Below are 24,605 nucleotides of genomic sequence, written 5' to 3' on the forward strand. Positions count from 1 at the left end.
AACGTACAGCACCACCCCCCCCCGACCGCCCACCCCCACCCCCCCGAGCCTGCTCTGCCATTCAATAAAATTAAGGCTGATCGTTGACCTCAACTCCCACTTTCCAATGCTTTCCCCATCCCCTTGTCTCGTGATTTCTGAAGTGGCCATGGATCTCTCCACCTCCATCTCGAATATACTCAGTGACTGAGCATCCACAACCCTCTCGGGTAGGGAATTCCAAAGATTCGCAACCCTCTGAGCGAAGAAATCTCTCCCCCCCCCCTCTCAGTCCCAAGTGGCCAACTCCTTACCCTGAGACTGCGCCCCCGTGTCCTAGACTCTCCAGCGAGGGGGGGGAAACAGCCTCTCAGCGATGACCCTCTAAAAGCCAGAATTTTATACATTTCAGTAAGATCACCTCCCGTTCCTCTAAAGCCGAGGGAATTTGGCCCACTCTGTTTAATCTCTCCTGATAGGACAGTTCTCTTGTCCAAGCAGCTACACGGGATCTCCTTTCACTCTGGCACATTAATGCGATATGTTTTATTCCATAAAGCGATTGTGAACATTAGCCGTACGTTCTGTTAAATTTAAAAAGATACTTCCACCTGTGTGTTATCCAGCCCAACTTGCATGTGGAAATGCTTATCGATTTTACTGACACCTGCGAAATACATTGTGACCTGTCTGCTTCCTTAGATCATGGGACGTTTCTTTGTGAAAAGCCACGTACAAGTACCACTTGTTGAACTAATCATACCTTTCATTTACATTTAATGGATACAAATTGTTTTAAGTTATGTATCTAAATCAATTAAGTAAATGCACGCACTCTGGCTGCAAGGTCCCTGCTCAGTAACTTGATAATGTCTGGTTCTCTGGTACACAGCACATGAAACATCAGATCGTTTTTACAGTCGAGAAGCCCCATTATCCACTCACTGGGCCCATTGGCAGTCTCTTGACTCCTGAACTGGCCCTGTCAACACTGCAGAGCGGCTCTCATTGACAATGGTGCTTATGTAAACTGACGAAATTAGGCAGTGAGTATTGTTGCTATGTGAAACTCATGAGCAAGAAAAGCCCAAGCCTTTCCTCGTGGGTGCCACCACATTTCACTGACGCCAACACAACCACCATACACGGTGCTTTAGTTTCCAGTGAGGTAAGAACCTAGTTTCGGGTCTCACTGTTTAGGCTTGGAAGATCCCCCCCCCACCCGAAACTCTGGGGGCAGCAGGGGAGTTTCCATTCTAGTTTCATGCCGGTTCTTTACTGTGGGAGGGCTCACACTGACTTTTCAACTGGAGTGGACCCCATAGTCCTTTTGTTGTGTTCACAGCAGTGTGAAGAAGGCAGAAGGATCCTATACAAGGTAAGCATGCAGAGGTTTAATAGGAGAGCGGTAAACATACAGACTAGGAGCAGGAGTAGGTCACTTGAGCCTGTTCCGCCATTCAATAATAATATGGCTTTTCTTTGGTCATGGGATGTGAGCGTCGCTGTCTAGGCCCAGCATTTATTGCCCAACCCTTAATTGCCCTTGTTCAGAAAAGGCATTTAAGAGTCAACCACGTTGCTGTGGGGTCTGGAGTCACATGTAGGCCAGACCAGCAGGTTTCCTTCCCTAAAGGGACACTAGTGAACCAGGTGGGTTTTGAACGACAATCGGCAATGGTTTCGTGGTCTTCATTAGACTTTTAATTCCAAATTTTTGTTGAATTCAAATCCCACCATCTGTTGAGGAATGGAATTTGAACCCAGGTTCCCAGAGCACGACCCTGGGTCCCAGTGACAATACCACTACGCCACTGCCTCCCCACGATCTGTTTGCGACCTTAAGTCCACATTCCCACCTACCCCTGATAACCTCTCACCCCCTTAGTTAAGCGCTAACGTCCTTTGCTGGGAATAGGGCCAGGAACAAGGCTTGGAACTTTATCCGGTCTCATTAACTAAGTAACTCTGCTGCTTTCTGACATCTTGCACGGCTGCATGGTTATTTAGCCCTTGCATTTTTGTGTGTTTGTAATGCGAGAGAAAGAGAATATGTGAGAGAGAGAGAGAGAGGGAGAGTGCTGTTTATGGATGGGCGAGAGAGAGAGAGAGACATAGAGGATACGTATTTGTTTAACTGAGAGTGTGGGTGTGTGAGAGCTTGTGTATGGAGGGCTTGTTTTTCCATTCAAAAGGCTTTCAGCAGACCTGAGCGCCCTTGTGAACACTGAATACAAATATTGGCTCAGTGAAACCATTCATACCCGAGAGTTAAAAGTGAAAAATAGCTTTTGTTTTTTGGACATGCAACGGGCAGGAAAATTGCACTCTTTTTGTTACATATTTAAGAGCAGATCCAAAGTTAGAGAGAATCGCACGCCACTTAATTGCTTAACTCGCCTGCCTCCAACATAATGCTTAAAAAAAAACCTTTTCCGTCTGTTCATAACTTCATCATTTCTGACACCATTTATTTTTTTTCTGTGACTTCAGAAAGTAGAGAGAGAGGGCACCTGGCTTAGATTAGCTACAGTTCTGGTCACCACATTGTAGGAAGGATGCGATTGCAATGGAAGAGGGTGCAGAGGAGATTTACCAGGATGCTGCCTGGGCCGGAGGGTCTGAGCTTTGAGGAAAGATCGGATAGGCTGGGGTTGTTTTCCTTGGAGCAACGAAGGTTGAGAGCGGACCTGATAGAAGTGTATAAGATTATGAGGGGCATAGATAGGGTGGATAGGAAGGTACTTTTTCCATTAGTAGAGGGGTCAATAACCAGGGGGCATAGATTTAAGGTAAGAGGTAGAAAGCTAAGAGGGGAGTTGAGGAGAAATGTTTTCACCCAGAGGGTGGTGGGAGTCTGGAACTCACTGCCTGAAAGGGTGGTTGAGTCAGAAACTCTCGTAACATTTAAGTGGCATTTAGATATTCACTTGCGTTGGGCTATGGGCCGAGCGCTGGAAAATGGGATTAGTGTAGTCAAATCTTTGTTGACCGGTGCAGACCCGATGGGCCGAATGGCCTCCTCCTGTGCTGTAAACGTCTGAGTCTGCAAAATATTGTCGACTAACCTCTTGAACTCTACCTTATTATGTCTTGTTTTAGGGAGCAACCCTGGAGGAATGGTGGGGGAGGGGGGAGAGTCAGTGCCGGGGGGTCGGGGAGGTGGGGGTGGTTGGGAGGGTTGGTGTAGTTCCTTGGTGCTCTGTATGTAGTGATTTTATTAAATGTTTTTTGTCATTTTTGTACATGTATTATAAAAAGACTGAGTTGCGAACAGGAGTAGGCCATTCAGCCTACTGGGCCTGCTCTGGCATTCAATAAGATCATGACTGGCCTGACTGTGGCTTTAAGGGCACTTTCCTGCCTGCTCCCATAACCTTGGATTTCCCCGGAAATCGGAATTTGAAAAACTAAATCTCAGCCGCACCCTGTCGTGTTCTGCACAATGGAGGTGGAGACCGATCTCACCCTCACAACCCCCACCCCGGCCAACAGCCACCCCACCCCCCGCAACCCGCCCAATTATTAGGAGGAGCCACTTGCTCGTGAGGAGGGAGGGGGACTGAGGGTCGTTCGACCACTGAACTTAGTGGCTAATTTCAGAGGGTCCCCCAGCCAGCCTCACCCTTCTGCCCTTGTGTCAGGACGAGACAAGAGACCCAGGGGATCCGAAAGAAGTGGGAATGGGTATGGTAAAGGAACAAAAGAGAAATGGCCGGTTAGCACTCGTCCGGATGCAACAGGAGGCAATGAAGATAAACCAGAAAAAAAAATAAACCAGCAAAAAGAAAACACAAAATGGAGGCAAAGGTTCTGATTTAAGATTGTTAAACTCCGTCTTCTGCTTCCATTTCGTTTTGTGTTTCTTGTTACTGGTTTATTTTTCTCTTTGTGTCTTTCTTCCTTCATGTTGCATTTGGACATCCACACCTCATCCAGACAGGCCTTTTGTTTCTTTACTATACCCAATGCCACTCTCTTTGGCTTTTGTGCCATGTAACCTTTTTACCATTTAGCCTCTCCTGCCCTCCACCCTATCACTTTCCCCTTTTTTTTGTCCTCCTCCCCCCCTCCCCCAAACCTCTCCCCTTTCACATAACTCAAAACCTCTCCTGAGTTCTGATAAAGGGCCATCAACCTGGAAGGCTAGCTCTTGCTTCTCCCCACAGATGCTGCCCGACTTGCTGAGTATTTCCAGCATGTTCTGTTTTTGTTTCAGGTTTCCAGCAATCTGTAGTGTCACAGAGTCATAGAGTTATACAGCACAGAAACAGGCCCTTCGGCCCATCGTGTCCGTGCCGGCCATCAAGCCCCTATCTATTCTAATCCCATTTTCCAGCACTTGGCCTGTAGCCCTGTATACTGTGGGGTAGCCCTGTATACTGTGGGGTAGCCCTGTATACTGTGGGGTAGCCCTGTATGCTGTGGGGTAGCCCTGTATGCTGTGGGGTAGCCCTGGATGCTATGGTTGCGATGGTAATGGCGTTGCCATTGTGATAATCAGTGCATTGTTTCACAGTGCAGCGCTATGAAGCTGCTGTGTAACAGCCTTTAGCAGCCACTTTAGGAACACTTGCAAACCAGGCTAATTCTACTTGGTTTCTGGTTTACTGAGAATCAACACCAATTTGTTCAGAATGTGCTCTAAAGGTCCAAAATGTTTTACAACCCATGTGGGACATCACACCACCTTTATTTTTGCCATTTCACCTGATCTCTGCCATTGTGCTAAGGCTTTATAAGACACCAGTAGGATATTATTTCTTTTTTGTGCTGTGAAGGTGTGGGAGGTTGGGCCCAGGGAATTAAAAGATTTTTTTCTCCCCCACGCCCCCCCCCATTTTAGACTTGCTGTGTGTCAAGCAAGTTTGGATGTAGAGTAAAGCTCCCTCTACTCTGTATCCAACAATGACCCTGCAACCCCCCCAACCCCCACCCCCGCCACCAACACCCCACCCTCCCTGCACCCCCCGCTCTATCCTCATTTTGGCATTTTGCGATTGCACCAATAGTCATCTGAATGTTATTGCCAACCTTATGTACCATCAGTGTCAAGTTCGGGGTAACTGTATTGTGTAGCCCATGTGCACTAGGAACTGCATTGAGAATGATCAAACTCGTTTCAGATTGGACGCTTATGGCCAGCAGACAGAGCAGATTTTCAACCCATCCGTCTGTACTGCATTTGAATTGCACCCAGATCCCAGAGGTGAAAGGTCAGTGACTTAAACCCCCTTGAATCATCCAGTTTTTTTTCAAATGTGTCATTGCTTTTTCTACCACTAACACCAGAGCCATCTTTAACCCTCTCGTGGCAGGAGGGAGGGAGTTTGTCTCAGCTTGGTTTCCGGAATACACAATCTGCACCACTACCCATAAATGACTTGCAGGAATTTCCTAATATTCCGAATGATACCTGGTATATTAGAAAGATGCATGGCCACCACATCATCAAGGTATTGCACCGTTGGACAGTGTTGTGAGCCTAACACTATGTGATATTTCTTTTATTTGTTCACGGGATGTGGGAATCGCTGGCTGGGCCAGCATTTATTGCCCATCCCTAGATCCCCTTGGGAAGGTGGTGGTGAGCCGCTTTGTTGAACCACTGCAGTGCCATGTGGTGTAGGTACGCCCACAGTGCTGTTAGGGAGGGAGTTCCAGGATTTTGACCCAGCGACAGTGAAGGAACGGCCGATATATTTCCAAGTCAGGGTGGTGAGCGGCTTGGAGGGGAACTCGCAGATAATGACATGTGGCAGAGCCGCCCATTTCAAAAATATATCGTTTCAGAAAAATTTTAAAACCACCCAAGATGGAAAAAATGTATTTTTTTTTTAAAAAAAAGGATCTGACAGAGATGTAGAACACCTTTTGATGTCTAGCTTCTTGATCTTTAAAAACAAACAAAAAAAATAACCTCAAGTGTGTACTTCGCTGCAGAATGAAGCAACAAAGAAGATGTGGGGGAAAATAAGTCATAGAGTCATAAGAGTTACACAGTCCAGAATAAGGCCCTGTGTTGGTAAACAGCCTTGCTTGGGTAAACAAGAGTTGCAACCGCAAGAAACCCATAAACTTCACCTTCCCACTTGCCCATCGCCCATGCCAGAGACAATCCGATAAACCGGAATGTCCATCCTGTGACATCCCATGAGCAATGCCACAGGAGATCCACTAGACAAAACAAAATTTGCTGAGAGCACCACCGATTGATACAGGGGCGAGAAATCATGTTGAAATGCATCTGTTAAAAATGGCAATAGAATTTAGATGGATTTTAATGTTGACAGATAAATGTTGGTTAAAGATATAAGCATAGGATGAGGTGTTTTTTAATGGTGGGACAGTTGTCTGTTAGCAGAGTGCGAGAAGGAAAAAGGACCTGGGTGTAATTATTGATTATTTACTGAAGCTTCAGAGCCGATGCGAATCTGTTGTCAATGAAGCTAAGATCAGACAAAAGATAAAGGCGTGTAAGCTGACAACACCCAGCTTTACCTCACCACCACAGCTCTCAATCCCGCCACTGCCTCTAACTTTTCACACGGCTTGTCCAGCACCTCGTAGTGGATGAGCAGAAAATTACTGCAACTAAATGGGTGGGAAATCTGAAGCCGTGGCCTTTGTTTGATTCCTGCCACAAACTCCATCCCCCTCACCACCGACTGCAGCCCTTGCGCTGGTGGCAGCCTGAGGCCAAACCAGGCCGCTCCTAACCTTCCTGTCATATTTGGCCCTGAAATGAGCTTCCAACCCACTTATCTGCTCCATCACCAAGACTGTCAAACTCCACCTGCTCAACACTGCTCGTCTCTGCCCTGCCCCCAGCTCAATTACTGAAAGCCTCATCCATGCCTTTGCTACCTCTAGACTTGGCTATACCAATGTGTTCCGTCCTGTCTGGCCTCCCGAATCCCATCCAAAATAAAATTGAGCTCATCTGAAATTCTGGCGTCTACATTCAAACTCATACCAAAACTCACTGGCCCATCCATCACCCCGCTGCTCAGTGATCCATCATTGGTGGCCGTGCCTTCAGTTGCCTGGGACCAAGCTGTGGAATTCCCTCTTTAAATCTCTCTGCCTCTCTATCTCCCTCCGCCTCTCTCCTCTTTTTATGACGCCTCTTAAAATCTACCCCCTTGTCCCAGGCTTTTGGCTATCTGCCCTATATTATCACCTTTATGGCTCAGTGTCGAATTTTTTTCCCGGTAACGCTCCTGTGAAGCGCCCTGTGACATTCACTGCGTCAGAGGCACGGTGTAAATACAAGTTGATGTTGAGGGAGGTCAATCAGCCCATCTAGTTCCACCTTCCATAGAAACGCACAGCTCTTATTGCCGGGCTTTTGGCAAAACTCCTGCCATCGGTTTGAAGCAAACCAGCACTGGGGGCGGGGAGTTCCGGTAGTGCCACAGTGGAAGATCCAGTGGGGGTCTTTAAAAGGGCAGGTGCACCCCCCAGCTCTCCCATCCCCCACTATGGTGACACCATTAAGCCGCACTAATGAAAAGATGGAAAACCTGCAGGCTCCTAACGTGACCCTCCTGCCACCATTTGCAGTGACGGGTGTGGACGGAGAAGGCAGGACTGGTGGAGAGGGCAGGGAGATAGAGGGGGAAATTCTTGTCAGCGTGAGGAGGTAGCTGTAGGCCTCATGACCATTTTTTCCCATTATTCCTGCTGCCAATTTTTGGAGGGGAAAATTCTCCCCCCCCCCCCACCCCCTAACCTCTCGCCCCCACCCTGCCCCGAATATCTCACATATGGGCAAAAATCTTACCGTGGTTAGATCCTGTCTAATCACCTAGTGCTGTGGTGGATAGATCTGGCCTGTTATTATTGACGTCATTGTATTTTGTGTTGATGGGGATGAAAGTATTGACGGTTAAGGATGTGATTAATGAAGATTTTCTCAGTGTTTCCACCCTGTGCATAGCGATAAGCAAGACTTATCAGTCTAAGCTTGTCAGCTCCTCAGCTCCTTGATCCAGACCTCAATTCAACTTCAGCTGACTCAGGTCCTGCAGTTTTACCTATGATGACGCAAGTGTTGACCTTGCTTTACCTTTGGGAAGCCCATGTTTGCAGGTCACCTGTGGCTAGTGTAGAATTCCCAGTGAAACTGTTATCTGTTGCCTGGTGAGAACTCCGGTGAAAGTTGGTAAGAGGTTTGTCTTTCATCATCCATCCTGAAATGACCCTGCCAAGATTTTGCTTCAGAGGCATTAGCAAACGGCCAAGTAAAAACAGATATTGATTTGGCAGGCCAGCAGTGCTTCCTGGTAAATGCAATTGGGAGTGACAAACAAACTGCAGATTCTTAGAGACAGCCGATCACTGAGAAGTCTAAACAGCTGCACATCATTTTTCTTGCTATCATGACGCATTGCTGGCTTTATGGAACAGTGACGCATTTTAACCTTGCAAGCTTTTCAACAAACTCAGGGAAAGAACCTTGGCAAGCATTGTTAACAAAGAGCTTCCATCGACATTGACAGAAGAGAGCAATGGAAACAAATATTACAATGAAATCTTTACAATTGTATAATGTTGCATGTGGAGGTTTGTGCAGTCATGTCTGTCAAAGATTGGCCATGATCTCATTGGACAGTGCAACGGGCTCAAGTGGCTAAATGGCCTCCGCCTGTTCCTATGTAGTAATTTAATTCATTCCGAGATCACTAAGTGCTTTGCAGTGCCTTCTGTAGTGCGTTAATTAATTAGATGCAATTTCTATTCCCTATGTAAGCTCTTCACACCCACTTCCTTTGAAAGTGTGGAGTGCTCTGGCCAGCAAACAGTGGCACGTTGCAGGATTGCTCAGGTTCTTGTACACAGAACTGGAGGTTCTGGTGGAGGAGGTCCAGAGGAGGAGGGATGTCCTGTACCTGCACAGGGGAAGGTCACCACTTCACCCTCCTTGACCCCCTGACTCTCTCTCTCCTGCAGCAGCTAGTACTGCTTTGCTTGGCCTCATGTCCTACTCCCATTCCTGGTCCAACACAAGGGAAGTCTTTATCTATCTATCTTGGTCAATGACCAAGTACTGTCTTTCTCCAGGTGACTTCAGGTCCAGGGGCATGATTACTATGTATTTATATAGCGCCTTCAGGTCCTGAGGCATGATTACTATCAGTGGAGGAGAGTTGGTGTATTTATATAGCACCTTTCATGTCCTCAGATGCCCGAAAGCACACCACAGCTAATGAGTCACTTTTGAAATGTGGTCACTGTTGTTATGTTGATAAATGTTGTTATGTTGATAAATGTGGCAGCCAACTTGTGCACATGGAGGACCCATGAAGAACAATTAGATTATGGCCACTTGTTCCTGTCCTGGCGTTGTTGGCTGAGAGGGATAAATGTTGGCCAGAACAATGGGAGTACTCCCCTGCCCTTCTTCAGATAGCAGCATGGGGTCTCTCTAGGTCCACCTGAGCAGGCAGACTTGGCCTTGGTGTAACATCTCATCTGAGAGATGACATCTCCGACGGTGCAGCACTAACTTGAAGTGATGGACTGGATGACATGCTTAAGTTCTGGAATGCAGCTTGAACCCACAACTTAGCGATTGAAGGAGAATATTTATTTGTACATAGGTAGCAATTCTTTGCATTGAAAGGGGAGACTCCATTGTGAAATCTAACCTGAAGCACCTTACTGACCATCTGAGAAAAGTAGAGTGTTCCCGTAAACCAGGCGCTGCACACATTCTAACATAGTGAGTGAGCGACACAGTGAGTTTTGCTCCATTTCGTACTTAAGTACTGCCCAAGAAGAGGATAATTCTGCAATAGAGAACCTCAAACTAAGTAATTAGCAATTGGCAAGAGCTCTTTGTTCTTTATTCTAGCATAAAAGCTGCTGGATCATTTGCTAAGCAGTATTAAATAGAGAATAATGGCTACCTGGAAGTGATTACAAGGCAGTAATCTCACTGAGCTGTTCAAGTGATGTCATGAACCACAAGAGTGAATGATGAATAGTTCATAACTAACATCTACAAACCCTGGAGATTATAGACTTGAAATGATTTCGGTGAATATACATTTTTATGATTTATTACCATTAAAATTCATATTTTTGCAGTAACGTTTGGGGGCCTGTTTTGTTATTGTTAAGGTGGATGCCAATGGACAGCCTACTGATCATCATTGATGCACAATGAAACCCTTGCTGGGAGATTAATGCTTGTGATACAGCCACAGCAAACTTATTAAGTGCTAACATTTGATTACTGGGAAATAATATGGTCAAGATGTATTCATATCAGTTATTTATACTGCCAGTGTAGTAAGCTCGGTCAGTGGTCTAACAATGTCCTTGATCTTCTGTGCAAAACATCTCTTTAACATGTGCTAATGTTAATCTTTTAAAAATGTGCTTCATTTTAACATTTTCCGTTGCTCAATTGGAAATTAATTTGATCTATTTTTTTTAATTAGTAACGTGCAGAATGTTAGGAAGCTTGCTTCATGCTTTAAGTATTAATTTTGAAACGCTAGAACTATTTTCCTACAGAAAATACTACTTGACAAGAAATATCTCTAGTGTGTTATTCATTCCCAGCACCTGCAGAATCTTCCCAACTGCTGGTGTTTTCCTAAATATTGAGCCTTATACATAACTGTGATCACAGAAACCATAATGCCTGGGAGATTTGGCAACTAAAGTGTTGAGATTAGGCTATTTGTTGCAAATTCTGTTTTAGATTTTTAAACATTGCGAAGGGAACTCTTCTGCTTGTTCTGTACAGTGAATTACTGTTAACTCTATGAGCATCAGCACCAGACTTCAAATTCCCAATCCTTAAGGGCTTATATAGCTGCATTTTATCATATGATTAATATGCACTAGAGGGCGGATCATGTTATGAGAGATTAGAATACTGACAAGAGGATGAAGCAGTCCACCCAGTCAATGATAAATTAAACCTCGATTTGCTTCCTTTATCCAGTGGAAAGGTGCATGCATTACGTTGAAAAGAGATTCTTGCACGGTTTATTGTTCCCTTGCAGGTTAATAGAGAGAGTCTATTCTGTGGTCACTTTGAATCTGCCAGTCTTTTGCTGCAAAGACGCTGCCCAATTCATCAGCAACAAATAGTTTCTGGTTTTGCAGGATTTTGAGCAGTCCGAGCTGGACTAGTGTTGCTTTAGACCGACCTTGTGCGCTATTTGGCAGAGCAGGCATCAGAGGCAAGTATGATTAATGAAATCTAACTGGTCAGTGCTGTGACTGAGCAGGATACAGCCGGTTATATTATGGATGGGGGAACTCCGTGGTGTCCATAAAGATAGCAGACAGTTTCATTATAGAGTTGGAGAAATGTTTATGCTTTTTTTTTTCCCCCCCCCTGCAAATCGATAAAAAAAGCAGTAAATTTTCACTTTATTAAATGTAGTGTTGCTTGCTATCATGACTGTTGTGCAAAGTTGATTCATATACCTGTGTGGCTTTGGTGTGCATCTCTGTCCAGATCTCTTCTGCTCAGGTCTTGCACTCACCAGGTACGAACCAGGCACTTAATGGCTTAAGATCTTTGTAGATTTTTAATCGTCGTGCTTCATGCTTTGTTTTACTTCCAAGGGTGAAGTGACTGAAATTATGTTGAACACATGTTGTCTTTCCTCATGTTTTAACAATTACTGGGCAAAGGTTAAAAAAAAAATCACTGAAGGAACAAATTTCTGGTTTTATTTCTCCTGCCCAAAATCGTGTACATCAGTTCAGCTGTGGGAAAAAAAAGTGTAAAGTCACTTAGAATGGCAAAAAAAAGTGTTGGTACTGGAGTGGTCGTGTATGAACGGCCTAATTAACACACAGAACCATGTGGATTACATAGTTTCAGCCCTGATTGCCTTTAGAATATGAATGCTTCTCACTTTGGTAATGCGTAAAATGCCACTCTAACACTTGAAGAGGTTAATTTTCGTCACAGCAGTTTGATTATGAAGCTGAAGATCAGATGCTGCAAATGAGATTTTACTACCTTGTTAATGGCAATGCCCTTGTAGCTTTCTTTTGCCTTGATAAAAGAGGATCCTTTAGATAATTAAGGCGAACCTGAGGTACAGCATGAAAAGACTTGGAGCATTACCTTGAAATGGTGGCTCCGATCACTGTGCTGATTATCAGTAATGATGGGCCAGTTAGCCACTTTGCTTCTGAGAGGCTGTCTTAACTCCTCGAGTGCCAAATCTGAAGCACGCAAGACAGTTGTCAACCAGCGCTGAATGGTCTAACTGAGGTTCACGATAGTGTTCACCTGCAGTGCTGAATTTATAGAAGAAATCAGGACAGTAGTTTTTTCAGTAAAACTGAATCCTGAAAGTAAAAAGGTAAGTTATATGAAGTTGCATTTTTTGTTTCTTTGTTTACCTGAATAATGATTGAATCTTTTCTGTGATTTCATACTTTCTATCTACTTTAGAATCTTTTAAAATTGCGATTATGACATACAATTTGTGAAGATGTAAGGAGGCTATTTACTTGTGTAAGTCGCTTTTTGTAAAGCCCACAGAGACCAGGATTTATTGGTGGGTGTTGAAGTGCTTTTTAATGCAATTTAGTGTGCAGTAGGTAGTAAGTTTCATATTGAAATCTAGATTCTCTTCTGATTGACCTTTCAAGTTATGCGTCTTAATCTAACCCATATTAATCTGGTATTTGAAATTATTAGGCTATTTCAAGGGATGAATGTAATCTGATTGTTTTAAAAATGCCACTGCGCTCATTAAATGCGCCTTGACAGTTTGGAGCCCTGGCACTGAGAGAGACGATGTATAGATATTGAGTAAGAGAGTAAACTGTTGAAAAACAAAATAAAGCCTGTATGTTAAGATTAGTGGTCCTTGAGTCAGGTAATGACATTTTCTTCTTGCAAAAATATAGGCCGACTGACCTTAAAGGGCCTTGGTATCTTTACTGCTAATTCCTGATAATCCAAAGTCGTGCTGCAAGAAAAATGGAATTATCTATTTATTAGAAGTGAGCGAGAATAAATAATGCAACAAAGTGAGAACTTAGAACAGAAGAAAAACTCAAATTGCAATTTGAGCTGAGGAGACTGTTTAATATCAGACATTTATTGTTATCACACCAGACAACCCCCCCAAAAAAAAATGCTTTTGAATGATGGTCAGATTGTTTAGTGAAACTTGCCTGAACAGTGACCAAACAAGAAGGAGAGCACTCTAGAATTCCATTCTTTACCCTTATTGGAGGGCAATTCTTCGTTGAAAGGTGGCAATGATGGGGATCAAGTAGCAACAGTTTTAAAAACCCGAAACCTTCAACGAACGAGAAGTAATATTACTTTATTTTTAAATAAAGGGCACGGGGCAACTGTACCAAGGGAAAGGGGCTAATTCTGTGCTCCTGCGCTGCATTTCAAGTGAGGACACTTACTCAAAGGGGGTACGAATTAACAACAGTGTAGCCCTAATTCCCTGACCCCCAGACATTTGGTTGTGGGACCACATATTCACAGAGCAACCGTTTTGTTAACTACATCTGGATTTCTGCTCTTCTATTTTGTTTCTGTGACTGCACTTCAGAAGAATTTGGTTGGCTGTGAGGTGCTTTGAGTATATGATCTATAAATACATCCTTTTTAACTATATTAAGTATTGTTTGAAATGTTTTGGAAGAACTGTAAGCTACTATTTAATTTGATGCAATGAACAATTTTGGTTCGCAGATTTTGCAATTCCCTAGCGCTCTACTTCATTCATTTTAAATTTGTTCACCAACTGTGACTAGTAGAGCAATGAGAAGAGATATGGAAAAGTGATATGGAGGGAGGGAGGGAATAACCCGGAGAGGGGGAAGCGATCAGGAGAGAGGGCACACTGGGCAACCCCTGGACTGCTATGCTAGTCCCAAGGTGTTAATTGTATATTAGTTGTGGTTAATTGTATGTAGGTTGTGGACATTAACCAAGGGTTCAATTGTGCCCACATTCCCAATAGGAATGGACTGAAACTGTGGTTGTTGGGTGAGGAGGTACACGTTTGTAATGTCCATCTCTGTAAATAAATACTTATTCAGATTAACTCCATTTCTACCCTTCCCTGCCTGATTTTCTGGAATATAACAACAGGCGCACCCAATATTGGGCACTGGGCCTAATTTATATGAGTTTGATGAGCTGCAGATGCCTGCTGGGCATCCCTTGCAGCTCAACGGTGAATGGGATTTCATTGTTCACCAATGTGATGGGTATCATTATGGGTGGCATAATTGTGCTTTGCACCCTGAAGATGAGAACATGAGGTCCAACCTAAATTGGGGACCAGCAGCAATCATTCCATCTCTTCCTAGCTCCACAGAAATGATATAATTAAAACAGTGGCAGCCTCTGGTGATCCCTTTATAAGGAGCCAGCCATTAGGCCACTAAAGACCCAGAGTTTGCGTGTCTCAAGTTCCAGCCAGCTGGTGACCCATTGCATAAAACCCCTGATTTTCTGATACATGCCTGCTTCCAGTGGTCATTTGCAAGTTTCATCACCATCCATTCGGGCAGCCCTCACACCTCGGGGGAAGATTGGGTGTGAGAAATCATGATCCACAATTAATTTTCACTGATGCTCATTTCTTGCCCCCAAAAAATGGGCACATCAATGTCCACTTTCTCTCCCATTGAATCTTAGGAATTTTGGCGCAGAAAGAGACCATTTGACCCATGATCGCAACTTCCACCAATGCACTACCTCCTCGAATCACATTTTGTGCTCTTTTCCTTGATCCTCTACCATCTTCCATCGAGGCTTCCTGCAGCATCATTAAGGAACAAAGAAAGACTTGCATTTATATGTAGCCTTTCACGACCACAAGATCTCCCAAAGCGCTTTAGAGCCAATGAAGTACTTTCGAAGTGTAGTCACTGTTGTAATGCAGGAAACGAGGCAGCTGATTTATGCACAGCAAAATTCCACAAACAGAAATGCGATAATGACCAGATCACCTGTTCTTGTGATGTTGATAGAGGGATAAATATTAGTGAGGACACTGGGGTTAACTCCCCTGCTCTTCTTCAAGATCATGGGATCTTCTACATTGACCTGCAAGGGCAGATAGGGCCTTGATTTAAAGTCTCATCTGAAAGACGGCACCTTCGACTGTGCAGCACTCCCTCAGTGCTTCTCTGGATTGTCAGCCTGGATTGTTGTGCCAAGGTCCTTGAGTGGAACTTGAATTCGCAACCTTCTAACTCGAGAAGCGAGAGTGATACCCACTGAGCCACAGCTGGCACAAATCACTGAAATAAACTGAACTGTTTTTGTATAATGGTAGCAATGACATTATACAAAAGAATTTAGAGCATCAGACCATCTGTGCTGTGTTGGGTATAGGAGGTAAATTGGCAGGTCTCTAGGTGTGTGCTGTGACCCCTGGTGCCTAGTTATTGATTAACATAATAGGAACGATTAATAACTCCTGAAATAATCTCTTAAAGTTCTTAAAAATACTGACTGTGCATTAATACAAGCAATGGGCCAGCTCAGGAGAGATAAGACGCAAAATTGCTTGATGTGTGAATCTGTGTGGAGTTTGCTTCAATCCCTTTTCCCACCATAGGATCATTTGTGGAATTAATGGGTGTTTATGGGCAAGGGTCTGCGCAGGCATCCCATCCGGGGGAGGGGATTTGTAGGGTGGTTGAAGGAGCAGGCTGCGGGGCTCGGGAAGGCAGATGGGGTGTTTGAGTGAAGAAGCCGCATTGTCTGGCGTTCGACATGTGCTGAAAATCCGCAGACAGACATTACTTAAATGTACCTAATGTCTAGGGACTTTCCGACACAAACTTATCTGATTAGCAGAGATAGACGATAGATTAAAGCTCCCTTCCAGTTGGAGCAGGGAGCATTTGGGGGAGGGGGTGATGTGGGAGGGTGTGAAGGTGTAGAATTTAAAGTGGCAGACTGTTTACGAGCACTTGCTCAGTCGGACTTTGTCAATGATGTGTCGGGATGGCGGGTTAGGTCAATTTTACTGGAGCTTCCAAATGCTTGATCATGTGCCCTGCTCTGGTGAGGCAGGAGAACAGCGTTTTTGTTATGTGAGTAGACCCCTATCCCTTAAGATGTTGCTGTTTCTGTTAATTATGCATTTGTGGAAAATTAATAGTTTAAGCTTTCTACGTGATAAAGCATTTTAATGGACCATGAAATTATAGGTAATTTAGAATTAGCAATTAAACTACTTGACATCTTACTAGTATTTAGCTTCTGCTTTGTTAAAAGGAATACCCGAGGTTTAAAAGGAACATTGCATTGAATTGCTTGGGATTTCTGTTAATTTGCAAATATTCAAGTTGCACAGTGAGGATCAACACACAATGTGCTGAGAGAAGGAACGAACTGATAGGTTTCTATTTTGGTCCAAACTGTTAACTCGTGTGTCCCAGGAATAAGAGAATCCCTCTTTACCTCACTAATACAGAGCAGTGATTTATTTTTTTTTTAAAAAAATGAATTGGCGGATTTCCTAACTCTGCTCTGTTCTTCTGTTGCAGTCGTGAGAGTGATCTATCAACCATCATCTCCAACTTGCACCAGAGCAGGCAGCTCGTTATGCCAGAGAGTCAAAGTCGGAATGAGATAAAGAAAAACGGCATCGACTTACTCCCAGGACAGGCTGGTAAGATTGTGAAACGTCACAGACATAAGCACCGCCAAAGTCAGTTTTGAACATGAATGATAGCTGATTTTACCAAAATTAACCCTTTGAGCACTTTGTTCCCCCCCCCCACCCCCGCCCCCCCCACCCCACCCCCGCCTTCCCTGAGGACACTCACGCTTGCTGGGTGAAATTTCACAGGTGCCTTTCATTTTCCGCTATCTCACCCAAATACCCATCCTTAACGTGCGAGCTTTACTGGTGCTTCTTAGCAGGCTGTTCAACCATGGGGCAGGAGGTAAAATTTAACTGTAGAGCCTATGTGTAATGCAGGCACGCACACAAGCTGTGGGGGGTGGTTTGGGGGGGTGTTGGGATGTGGGGGTGTGGGGTGGGGGGGGTGGTGGTGGTTTGGTCACCGGATTGTAATCAGGGATAGTTTATTTGTTTTTCTGGAACAGGATTGCTGGGGCCAGACAGAGTCCCACCAACACAGTGGAAATCTGTAAATGAATCTGGGATCTGCTTGTCTGTATGGCCCAGTAACACACCACGTAATGTTACCATTTGGCTACTGAGGTAGCTTTAACACCACAATGAGTTGCCTGCACTCTGATCCAACAAAGATATAAGATACCATTTCCTCTTGTGGGACTTACTGAACATTGCAACTACAGAGAGCCTCGTTGGGTCCACACGTCTCTGTAACAGAATAGAACGTTTTATAGATTTGTAATTATTTATCGATGTATTTTTAGGGCTGCAAAGTTGTGTCAGCTGTGGCCCAGTTGGTAGCACACTCACCTCTGAATCACAAGGTTCTGGTTTCATGTCCCTTGCTGGGGCTTGAGATCAGAAATCAAGGCTGTGCAGAACTGTGAGAATGCAAATTAGGAGTAGGCACTTGGTCCCTTGAGCCTGCTCTGCCATTCAGTAACATCTGACTGTAACCTCAACTTCACATTCCCACCTACCCCCGAGGCGCCCTACTGAGGGAGCGCTGCACTGTTGGAGGTGCTGTCCTTTGGATGAGATGTTAAACTGAGACCATGCTTGGTGGATCTGCCTCCTTGGGTGGATGTAAAAGATCCCGTGGTTCTATTTCGAAGAGGAGAAGGGAGAGTCATCCCTGGTGCCCCGTCCAATGCTTATCCCTCAATCAATACCACACAACCAGATTATCTGGTCGTGATCACATTGCTGTTTGTGGGAGTTTACTGTGTGCAAATTGGCTGCTGCATTTCTCACATCCAACAGTGACTACACTTCAAAAAGCACTTCATTGGCTGTAAAGTGCATGAGATGGTCCGGTGGTTATGAAAAGTGCTATGCAACAGCAAGTCTTTCTCACAGGGGTTAATTTCTTAAATCTCTATTTTTAATGGTTTTTAAACAAATAAAAATATAACAACCCATTTTCCTTTTAAATATTCAAATAAACTGGCCTGAAAATCTGGCCATCGAAGGGTCTCATTCTGAGCAGCCTGTGTATTTTACTTGTACTGGTGATTAAGACTTTATATATATTTATATATATATATATATATATATATTATATATATATATACACAGGCTTGTGAAAAGCGACCTGATTGTGGGCAATGACCTTTCCGGAAGGTGCTGTTGTTGGTATGTTCCCGGTTGGGAGTTTAAAGATACACGCCCAATACTGTCATTCTTTTACTGCACGCTTTATGTATGTCATTTGTGCAACATTTGTATGACAAATACAAGTCCACTGGGTCAACAATAGCTGATCAACTATACAGCAACTCGCTTAAAACAGGTCAGCAAACTGGAGTGACTGTGATACCTCCTTTAAAAATAAATCTGGTTAAGTTGCTCTGTGACATACTTAGCATCAGGGGTGGAGTATCATGCAGAGCAACCGGTCTGGAATTTCCCCCACTTCAAGCCACCCTTTCATGCCGACAGGAGCAGGCTTCGCACATTTAGTTGCACTGTTACCTCTGAGTCTGTAAGTTGTGGGCTCAAAGCTTCAGCCTCCGCACAGAAATGAAGCTGATGCGGCAGTGCCGTGTTGAGGGAGTGCTGCACTGTCAGAGGCGCTGTCTTTTATACAAGAGATTAAGCCAAGCTCCTTCCCATCCCTCTGGTGGATGGAAAAGATCCCATGGGATGACTGGAAGAAAAACCGCGAGTTCCGCACCGTTCCCGCTCCATAGTTGTCCTTTGAATTACAGCATCAAAAATCGATTCACTTTTTGTTTTAAACCCAGGTACAGTTTGCTGAGTGCAAATTTGAGGCTGTATTTGCATCCATGACAATGGAATACACCTCCATGGTAATTCACTGACTGTGATATGCTTTGGGATGTGATCAAGCAAAATATAAATGCAGATCTTTCTTCCCTCCTGTGGTATCACCTGTGGCTCAATTGGTAAAACTCTTGCCTCTTGAGTCAGGACATCGGGGCGCAAGTCCCACTCCAGAGACTTGAGCACAAAAGTCAGGCTGGCACTGCAGTGTAGTACTGAGGCAGTGCTGCATTGTCAGAGGTGCCTTCTATGAGGTGAGATGTTAACCTGAAGCCTTGCCTGCCCTCTTGAGGTGAATGCAAAAGATGAGATTGCATTAATTAGAGAAGAGTTATGGAGTTATCTTCTGTGTCCTGACCAACATTTATCTCTCCATTAACATCGCTAAAAAAGACAGAGTACCTAGATATTATCACGTTGATATTTGTGGGAGCTTTCTGTGCTGCTAATTGGCTGCCACGTTTCCTACCTTACAATGAGTACAGTTAAGAAGCACTTCAGTGGCTGTAAAGTGTTTTGGAACATCCTGAGGTTGTGAAAGGCGCTATATAAATGCAAGTCGATCCTTCTGGTACTTGTTGACTCAACTGACCAATCACCCAGTATATCTGCCCAGAGCTGGTTCGCTCAACTCCGAAGTTTCTGCATGCAACTCTGGATAACTTGAAGGAAAAACATTCAGGCAGAAAGCACCATGAAAGTTAAATATGCAAACATTTTTCTGGTATTTTCTGTCTGACCCTGTAAAGGGTGAGTGAAATGAAATGATTTCGGGCTGCAGTTAGACCACCACTAAACAGAGTATGATGCTCCGTTGGCATCCCTGAGTTGCACTGTTGACTCTGGCACGTGATGAAGGGAGTGAAGGAATTGCTTTGCACACACGCGCAGAGTTCAGTAAATTTTAAGCATACTGAAAGTGCTGTTGGGTTCATCTGTATCTTTGGAAGATGAGGAATGGTGACCCCAAAGGTAGGCTGCCTAAAACATGGCTGCACCGAGGCTGGAATTATGCTGCACCCCCCAGTGCGCAATCCTAATGGTGCAAGACTACCCCCCCACGCTGGTTTCTCATTGAACACTTTCGCAAACTCAGCCAGGAGTATAGTAGAAAACGCTGCCAATACACTGAGTCAGTCAGCCTTTGCAAAAAGAGAGGATGGGTTATAATGTTTTGTACGTGCCCTTCACCAGAACAGAGTTATACTGCTGTTTAAGACTCCGAAAAGTAATCCAAGTTTGTCCCGTCGGCTTAACGGTATGAAAATTGAGGGTTGCACAACTGTGATTTCCCGATGCATGTGGTTCATGGCCGATAGCACAAATTGGTAAATTTCACCCAGTGATGTATCCATATGACACCCGTTTGTCTCCGATGTTAAATGAAAGTTTTACTTTGAGGAGCTTCATTTAAACGCTCATATTAAAGCTGCAGAGGATGGAACTTCAGACTAGTACGGTTTGGATGATCACCTTCTGTGTTTCATTTTTGGGATATGGGCCCTGATGGCCAGGCTAGCATTTATGAGTTGCCCTTGAGAAGGTGGTGGTGAGCCGCCTTCTTGAACCGCTGCAGTCCATGGGGTGTAGGCACACCCACAGTGCTGTTAGGGAGGGAGTTCCAGGGTTTTTTCCCCCAATGACAGTGAAGGAATGGCGATATATTTCCAAGTCAGGTTTGTAAATGACTCAGAGGGTGGCGTTCCCTCCCAGCTCCTGTCCTTGTCCCTTTCGATGGTGGAGGTTGTGGGTTTGGGAGCTGCTGTCGAAGGAGCACAGTGTTATCGCAAGCCTCACATTTCTCCAAGCTAACCGGAAAACAATTACTGAAAGCGTTCGGCATTTTGCGCTGGTCGATGTACTGCATTTCGAATAGGAGTCGCTGATTTAACCCCCCGAGCCAGCTCCGCTATTCAGTTAGACCATGGCCGATCTGTATCTGAACCCCATTTACTCACCTTTGCCGAATGTCTCTTGACATCCACGCCAAACAACAAAAAAAAAACTCCATCGACCTCGGTTTTGAAGGGGAGAGTTCCGGATTTCCATTATCCTTTGTGTGGGGGAAAAAATACTTTCTCGTTTCCCTCCTACATTTCCTAGCTCTAAGTTGAAGATTAGTTCCTGTTCTTGATTCCCCCCCTCCCCATCTACCCTATGGAACCCTTTCAACCTTTTAAACACCTCCAGTTAGGTCGCCCCTCAACCTGTGCCGTCGAGATAGGCCTGATTTATCAAGAGTCACATTTACGCCATAAATTTTGATGCTTTGCCCGTACTCAGCTTGAGGTGGGGGGGAAAAGGAAAGGAAGCTGGGGTAACGTGGGCAGCTATTTGTGTCCTGTTCCTGCCCGGAATGCTTACAATCATTATTGGGCTAAGTGTTTCTTTTAAATTCAGTAACGATACTTCTTCAAGATACAAGAGCCTCACGTCGTGTGGTTAAGTTTGGCGTCTGCTGAAAGAATTTGATGCAGAGGCCGAGGGCTCAGTGTTGATAAAATCTAATTGCTGTATTGATCCAAGCTGGAGCCAGTCGTAGCAGCATCGGTAATTGAGAGATTTCTGTTGCTGTGGTCAGCCCTCTGAGCAGTCTTGTGCTCCTCCCAGCTCACGATGGCCTGAGGGCAGTGTCGTGGAACACCATACAACCCAATGTCGGATCACCCAGTTATTTCATCCAAACGATCTCAAAGTGTTTTATATTCGGATTGGAGTCGGTCTACAGTGGGTAGAGTGTCGCGTTTTTTTTCCCGTCCTGTCTTTAATGGCCAGATGAGGAAATGTTTCCAATTTAGTTAAATAAAGAAAGAACTTGCGTTTATGTAGCGCCTTTCATAACTTCGGGCACCCCAAAGTGCTACACAAAATACTTTCAAAGTGTGCTCACCGTTGTAAGGTGCAAAATGTGGCAGGCAATTTGCGCACAGCAAATTCCCACTAACAGAGATGTCACAATGACCAGGTAGCCTGTTTTTTAGTGACATTCATTGAGGAATAAACATTGGCCAGAACACTGGGAGAAATCCTCCGCTCTTCTTTGAATAACGTCATGAGATTTTTCACCCAAGAGGGAAAATGGGGCCTCCATTCAATATCTCAGCCTCAAGATGGCACCTTCAGCACTCCCTCAGTACTGCAGTGAATTGTGAGCTACATATTGTGCTGAAGTCTCTGGGGTGGGCTGTGAACCAACAATCATCTTATCCACGACTAACACAAGAACTGAATTCCTATTGGCAGGTAGCATGACTCAAGCTGTGATCTGGGGTTGGCCTCCATCCAAAATATTTTCCATATATATGACTGCAGTTTGGTACTTTAATTATGAAGTACATGAATATCAGGCAGTGGGTTTTATGCCTAGGTTGCTGGTAGGAGATCTACGCCAGTGTTATATTCTCTCCAGTCCTCTCCCTTCCCTTGGGTGCCAACATTGCCCAAGAGGCCATGGCAGTGAACGTTAGCAGGCCACCTCGCTTACTTTCCAGGCTAGGGATCTCTGAATGGAGATCACAAGGGTAAACCCTCTTTGGCCAAAGCATCCCTACAGCTAAACCCTCCAAGACCAGTCAGCTTAACAAATCTGAGGGTCACACCTGGGATCTTCCTGTTCTGCATGAGTAAGCTCCAAGCTGAGGCACAAAGGAACCAAGAAACAGAGTTTTTGAGTGCTGAGTGAATTGAGTTTGGGCTTGCAGAAGAGAATGCTTTGGCAAGAGGTGAAGACCCTACTATTAAAGATTCCCATTAAACCAGTGGAGTTATCTCTCTCTTTATCTCTCTCTTATACGCATTGTAAATGTTTAAATATAGTAAGGAAATCTAACTTCAAATTAAAAATAACCATCACAACAATACTGGGAACAAGTCGCATTGAGGAATAAACATGGCAGGTGGGTTGACCTTAGCATTGCTACTTCAAGCAGCCGACTATGGTTCACAAAGCATATCGGAGTGTCAACATATAACATTGTGCCAATGGGCAGAACAGGCTCAGGTCCTCAGCTTTACTCTGTGGTGATACCCAATGTGCCTATGATAGGGTGGAGGGGAAACCTGAGGGAGAGACATGCCCAACACGCCCTTGACTACCTACTGACTGCCAATTCACGTACAGGCCTGAGAGTATGTGTCTTGGTGACTGGAAGGAAAAAGCCAAGGGATTCATTACAGATGTACAGAGTGTGTACCGGATAGTTTTTGTACAACTCCAGGATCAGAGATGCTCTCTCTGCCTTTCAATCTAGTGCTGCATTATTGCAGGGTTTACTGTAGAACAATGAAGTCCAATATCTCTAATGATAGACTTTTGGACTCCTTGAGATTAAACCATGTCCTCAACCGGCATTGGGTGTCACTCGCTGTTCCTGGGAAAAGTTTGTGCCATTTGTGGCTCATCCGCCTGCCCAGCAAATGATTATTCCACCTTGGAGATGTGGAGAGGGTGAAGGAAAGGTTGGCAGCACCAATGGCTCTGTGTGGAATGGTACCCTCCTGCGGACCGCACTTGGACTGTTACTGAAGCGGCCTCTGGCTCTGGTTGTCTGGATCTCCTGGCTCCAAAAGCAAGTGTGGAAAACTGGGAAGGACCAGGGTGTGGGTTGGGCAGACGAGTGGGAAGGGAGCAGGGAACACCAATTGGAAGCATTGATAATCCCGAATACACCTTCACCGTGGCCGTGGAAATGGGAAAGCATAAGAATGACTGTCCCAGAACCTCAGAGCGCTGTTTGACAGAGTGAGCACTTGTTGTTTTCATCTTTCTGCTCACAGGAAACTGGCTATTGGATTTGCAACAAACTTGAGGCTTCAGTTGGAAAGTGAGATGTTGGGTCTGCCTGTGTCAAAATTTGTATGATAAAAATCTTGGTTGAGTGCCAAGTTACTGTAAAAGAGAGCGTACTTTATGGCTCGCTCACAGGCATCTGTTACCAGGTTGTCAAGACTCGGAGACTGTCAAAGAGTCCTAGGCAGCAGACATTTTTAAAAAAAAATAAGGTTTAAAAAAAATTTTGTCTAGACATTTGATCAAATTGCAGGGTTGTAGATTGTGATTCCCAAAGTAGGGTTGTTACCTGTTAGAGGAGACTGTGTATCAATAGCGTAACACAAAAGAGTATTTCAAACAGACTCTGTGCTTTTATATCAAATTGTCTCATGCTGTGGAATCAAAATATATATTTCCCCCCCCCCCCCAAAAGATCTAAAGAGCCAGAGAATAAATCAAGGTGTTTTTGTGTTGAGCACATCTGTCTTAACTTGAGTGGAAGCGATTGCTGGAGATGCCTTTAATCTTAATTGAGAAAGACACACATACAGGGATGAGCAGCCAGGCTGCCTAACATGGTGTGGTAGCAAATCTGAAGGTTTGCACATTAAGCAAGGATTTAGCGCTCCTCTAATCGGCTAGATCTGTGTCTATAAACAAGCCCAATCCTCTGATCCAGTTTGTCTAATTCTGTCTGCCTCTATTCCTTAGAACTGTAGTGATCTAGGGGGCACAGGGTTATCAATTCTTTCTGGATTTTCTCCATTGACTTCCTGCCCCCCCACCCCCTCTCAAGCTACACCTCTCATTCAGTGGGTCAGGAGGCCTACTCTCACGTGAGTGTCTCTCTGAGCTTGTTGCCAGGAAGAGACAGAGCCGCTGGAATCTTCCTATCCAAATTTCCTTCTGCCTGGAGGCCTTCTCACAGGAGTGCAGCTGAGATG

At 44.7% G+C, this 24,605-nt stretch overlaps 1 protein-coding gene across 9 annotated transcripts in view; it reads left to right on the top strand.

The window, feature by feature from the left end:
* The window catches only part of samd11 (sterile alpha motif domain containing 11), a 235,482-nt gene that overhangs the window by 99,434 nt on the left and 111,443 nt on the right, over window positions 1-24,605 (top strand). For 7 of the 9 annotated variants that reach the window (XM_078557849.1, XM_078557851.1, XM_078557850.1 and 4 more), the window contains exons 4-5: window positions 5,106-5,195; window positions 16,507-16,631. In XM_078557849.1, the coding sequence (XP_078413975.1) occupies window positions 5,106-5,195; window positions 16,507-16,631 (215 nt within the window). The remainder of the gene's footprint in view (window positions 1-5,105; window positions 5,196-16,506; window positions 16,632-24,605) is intronic. The other 2 variants (XM_078557852.1, XM_078557853.1) reach the window with 1 other exon arrangement.

The sequence above is a fragment of the Cetorhinus maximus genome, chromosome 15, assembly GCF_964194155.1.
Source record: "Cetorhinus maximus chromosome 15, sCetMax3.hap1.1, whole genome shotgun sequence".
NCBI lineage: Eukaryota > Metazoa > Chordata > Chondrichthyes > Lamniformes > Cetorhinidae > Cetorhinus > Cetorhinus maximus.